The sequence below is a fragment of the Eurypyga helias genome, unplaced genomic scaffold, assembly GCF_000690775.1.
Source record: "Eurypyga helias isolate BGI_N326 unplaced genomic scaffold, ASM69077v1 scaffold24165, whole genome shotgun sequence".
Lineage (NCBI taxonomy): Eukaryota > Metazoa > Chordata > Aves > Eurypygiformes > Eurypygidae > Eurypyga > Eurypyga helias.
Genome location: NW_010253708.1, coordinates 9,351 through 13,613, shown reverse-complemented (window position 1 = coordinate 13,613; position 4,263 = coordinate 9,351). Strand labels below are relative to the sequence as shown.

The following is a 4,263-nucleotide window of genomic DNA, read 5'->3' as shown; positions in this document are numbered from 1 at the left end:
GGGAAAAGGATGTTTTTTTCTTGCACGTGTCAAAGGCTATGTTTTATTTTCCTCAATCGGGGGAGCTGGCACAGATGAAGAGCCTTTTTCAATGGGATCAAAATTCTTCTTTAATTGCTTCTGTGATAATCATAATCTTTCTGTTAACAGGCATTCTTCGTAACTGCTGTGAAGCCTACAATGTTGGTCTCCTAGAAGCAAAAATATTTTCTGGTCCATCGAGAGAGCAGTTTGGATATGCAGTTCAACAGTTTATAAATGAACAAGGCAAATGGTAAGCAGTTTGAACGGCTAGTTTTATGTCCATTTGAAAGATTAAGGAAAGAATGTTGAAACTCGTTTTTCTTTTATAATCCTGTATTTCATTTAAATGTGTTACATTTATTTCCTTTTTACGTTAGAGTTATCGTTTTATGAATAAATACTCATGTTATTAAAACAAATGTTGAAATATTCTTAAGACAGGCATGTGAAGGTTCAGGCTTTTCTCCTCTACTCCATGCAGTCTGAGGTCTTATCTTTTACTTTCATCTCCAATACACCAATTTCCTCAGACTCACATTTTCTGTATAATTTTAACTATCTTTTCACCCCTTCCGGTACCAATAGGATCTTTGTTACACATTATTTATATATGGGAAGTATTTCCATTTTAACAGTGTTGGGTTTAAGACAAATTATTAGGGCTGGGAAGTTCTAATTAATATTAAAATTAAGTTAACTTATATTTATGTAATTTTGCATCTGATAGAGTATTAAGTGTTCACTTCCCAAGGGACGGCATATTTGGAGGTATATAGTAACACAATCCTAGTAAAGGCCCCGTGTCCAGCACATCTCTTCAGGCATAAAATTTGATGTGAAATCTACTGTTGCCACAACACTGGGCTTGATGAGTAATTAGTAAAATATTTTTTCTAGTAATGTTGGTTTCAAAAAGAACTTTGAAATATTAAACTAGAGTAAGCTCATTTAGTGGAAAAACCATTGTTTCCTCTTCTGCAGCCTCAGCAACCACAAAGCTTAAGCTGTTTTTCATGACAAGGACTGTATGTCTATAGATAGTGCAGTGTTACTCAGGTACTTTAAGTGTTTATTTGTGTATACATGGTTTTAAGTCTATAGCGGAAAGTCACACAAGTTAATGTATATTATCATAAGCCAAGACATTTTAGATGCGTCATTCTTCATAAACTGACACAGTGTCAGAACCAAAATAGCCACCAACTGGCATCTTTTCTTTGGTGATGATGGACAGACATTAAGTAAATGAACTTTTTTCAGTAAAAAGAAATTAAGGTGTCAAAATCTGAAATCCAAGGAAATGCATTTTACAGTTAAAGTTTGGAAAAACCCATACAAAAACACTGAGTTAGCTGAGACATTTATGCATAATTCTGCACAGAGACACTGTGCATTTGCAATTGGTTGCATATGCGAAGATGTAAGACTACCTAGATCTCACTGCGTGTCCAGCGAGGTGGACTGTTTACCACCAGTGACCAGGAGGCGAGCAAGAGGAGAGCAGAGATGTATTCTCCAAACTTAAGAACATGGCATTTCCTCTCCCTCTCTTAGGTAGGCTCCCAACCTACCCCCACTCCTTGCCTCATGTTGTGGTGGCTTCTCACTGCCTGCATTAATTACGCGTTTAGTCACCCATAGATCAGAGCTCCCTTTTCATACAACTTCTGTGTAAAGCCATAGAAGGAGAACGAGAATATCTGCCTGCCGTGAATCAAATGCCTTGGGTCATACACAGAGATACTATGTCCTGTGTTTTTTCTTTCTGTAAGTTTTTCTATAAGCTTGAAACAGAAGCACTAGGTTCCAGGCTGACTCAAACAATTTATGTTTCATATTTCCCTGTTTTATTTTCACTTTTGATGTAAAAAATCTTCCACTCCCACTTTCTTGGATAATGTGAGTTTGGGAAGAAAAGTAACTTTGGATTAAATTTACCTACCCTCTCCCAGGTAGATGAATAGTACGAATCTGGGAAACTTTTCTGTAGGTAGGCACTTAATCACATCTGAACATATCTCCAAAAGTCAGGGTAATTTTATCAGCTGTTGTTCAAATAACCATGACTTGTTGAAGATTCTTAAGTGAAGAAAAGTTCTTTCAGGCTCTGTATCAAGAAATTATTAGACGATCTTAAAAAATAAAACAGCCAGTCATGGTTTAATGTCTTGTTCTTTTCATTTCTAGGCTATTTTCTTTTTCTTTGGACAATAGAGCTTTTTCTTGTATGCATAATTAAAAAGAAACAAAACAACACTCAAGCTGTTCAGTGGAGTTTCTCCTATAAGCAATGCAGAGGCTGCAGTCTACGTGCAGACCACTTGTTGACGTGGCTGAACTAGGAGTGAGATAAACAGTCTGAGCTTTGCATAAGACTGGGACACTGCTTACTGTCGGAGGGGAGCATGTATGACCATATGCTTTGATGAAGAGACTGTTGTGCAGCAAGAATGTGATGCATTTGAAAACCCTTTTCAGGCGAAGTGGGGCTGTTCGCCACACCAAATGCTGCTGTGGTGACACCTCTTTCCGAGTAGGAGGTTGTCTGAGATCCACCAGAAATTTCATCGCAACCTAGACCTTGCTTCTGTTAATAAAATCACGTGGTGCTATATTAAATACAGATTTAAAAATCCTCCAGTACTCTCTCGAAGGGCAGAAAGGATACATAAAGAAAAACCAGCAGATGATTAACAGTAGATTAACATGCTAATGTTAATCAGCTGTACTTCTGGGAGGTATGCCTCCTGAGGCAATCAGAGCTATAGAAAGCAATAGAGAGAGGAGAATTTTTTCAGAATTGGGACTGCATGCAGCAGTATATTATCACTTTTGCTTGGAGACGAGCTCAGAGAGAGGAGAGTCCAACCAGGAGCACAGGGCTATAGAGGTGGCTGGTACGTGTTGGGAAGCTGTGACACAAACCAGCAAGGGACCCCTTTTTGTCTGATGTCAGATGACCCAGGATAATTGGACACTGGTCTGCTGTGCATTGATGGCATGTGATGCTCGTAAATAAGGACAAACTCGCAAGTCAAACACAGCTCAAGCTTTTCATGGTGTCTGGTGGGAATTTTAAAACAGGAGCTCTTTAATGAACTCAAGGAAAATTGTAAACACCAAAGAAACTCATCAATTAGAAAAGCTTAGGTAGTCCACCACACAAGTAATTAGCCACAACAGAAACATCATTCAGTTTACGCTCTGGTTCTTCCTGTCACGAGATCATCTGTCTTTGAACCTTAAATGAGACCAAATTCTCTGTTATTTTTTAAACATACTCCTTTAGAAAGGTGGATTGTACCCTGTCAAGTTATTCGTGAACAGAAGCTGGTAGTACATTCTGCAGAAAACAGTATTTATTCCATGCTGAGATTTGGTTTTATGTCTGCCTCAGGTGAGGAAGAGATATATATATCTTATATATATATATATTTTTACAGCTGTATATAGCTGTAAAAATGTTTTTTCCTACCCATGTGTGTCTTCAGTCTGTGGATACATCCCACAACAGAACTAAAATCTAAAGTCTGCTGTTGAGGTACTGTTTGGTGTCAAGTTGCAGCCACCCTGCTCAGTTGAATCTGCATGCTTAGGATTTGGACTTTCTGAATTTTGTTTCGGCATTTATGTTATGGGACTTCTTAAAAATATTTTGTTTCATTCCATATCATGTCAGTAATGACACCTTAATATGCACTGCCCTTACTGATATATCACATAATTGTTGCACTACTAGTTTTAAAAATCATTGCATACCGCTCATGATTCATCAAAGCCCAGCAGCCTTTCCCCTGAGGTGTGTTGCCTCTTCAGATCAGTAAAATACTGTGCCAAAAAGACACCTTTCTGCAGCAACTTTTGTTGAAATCAATACATTTTCAAAGCCTTCTGATTTTAATGAGAGTAATTTCTGCCAACTTTTTTTTTTTTTTTTTTTTTTGAGCAGAATGCTGCCATTGTTACAGCTCTGTCTTTTCAGTGCCAGCACCACTGCTACTGTTGAGTTCTTTGGCCGGCTTTTGCTTCCCTCGACTGCCTGCCCTGCAGTTTGCTTTTTCCCTGCTTGGAGAAGCAGCTCTGGCTTCTGTCTTCTAGGCCTTTAGTCCGTCCAGCTCTCTTGCCATAGCTCACTGTAGTTTTTTGAAGTTTTCAGTCCTTTGTTCAAAGGATCGAAAGTCTTAGATGGTGATAAGTGGTTTAGGGTGTGCAGAGAAGCATTGAAGACTTTTCTGGCCT

At 38.5% G+C, this 4,263-nt stretch overlaps 1 protein-coding gene across 1 annotated transcript in view; it reads left to right on the top strand.

The window, feature by feature from the left end:
* Positions 1-74: 74 nt before the first annotated feature.
* Positions 75-4,263, top strand: part of LOC104510497 (integrin alpha-2-like) — a gene marked incomplete at its 3' end in the record, with an annotated part of 9,815 nt that continues 5,626 nt past the window's right edge. Inside the window, exon 1 of the mRNA XM_010152762.1 lies at positions 75-274. Coding sequence (XP_010151064.1) covers positions 75-274 — 200 coding nt within the window. The remainder of the gene's footprint in view (positions 275-4,263) is intronic.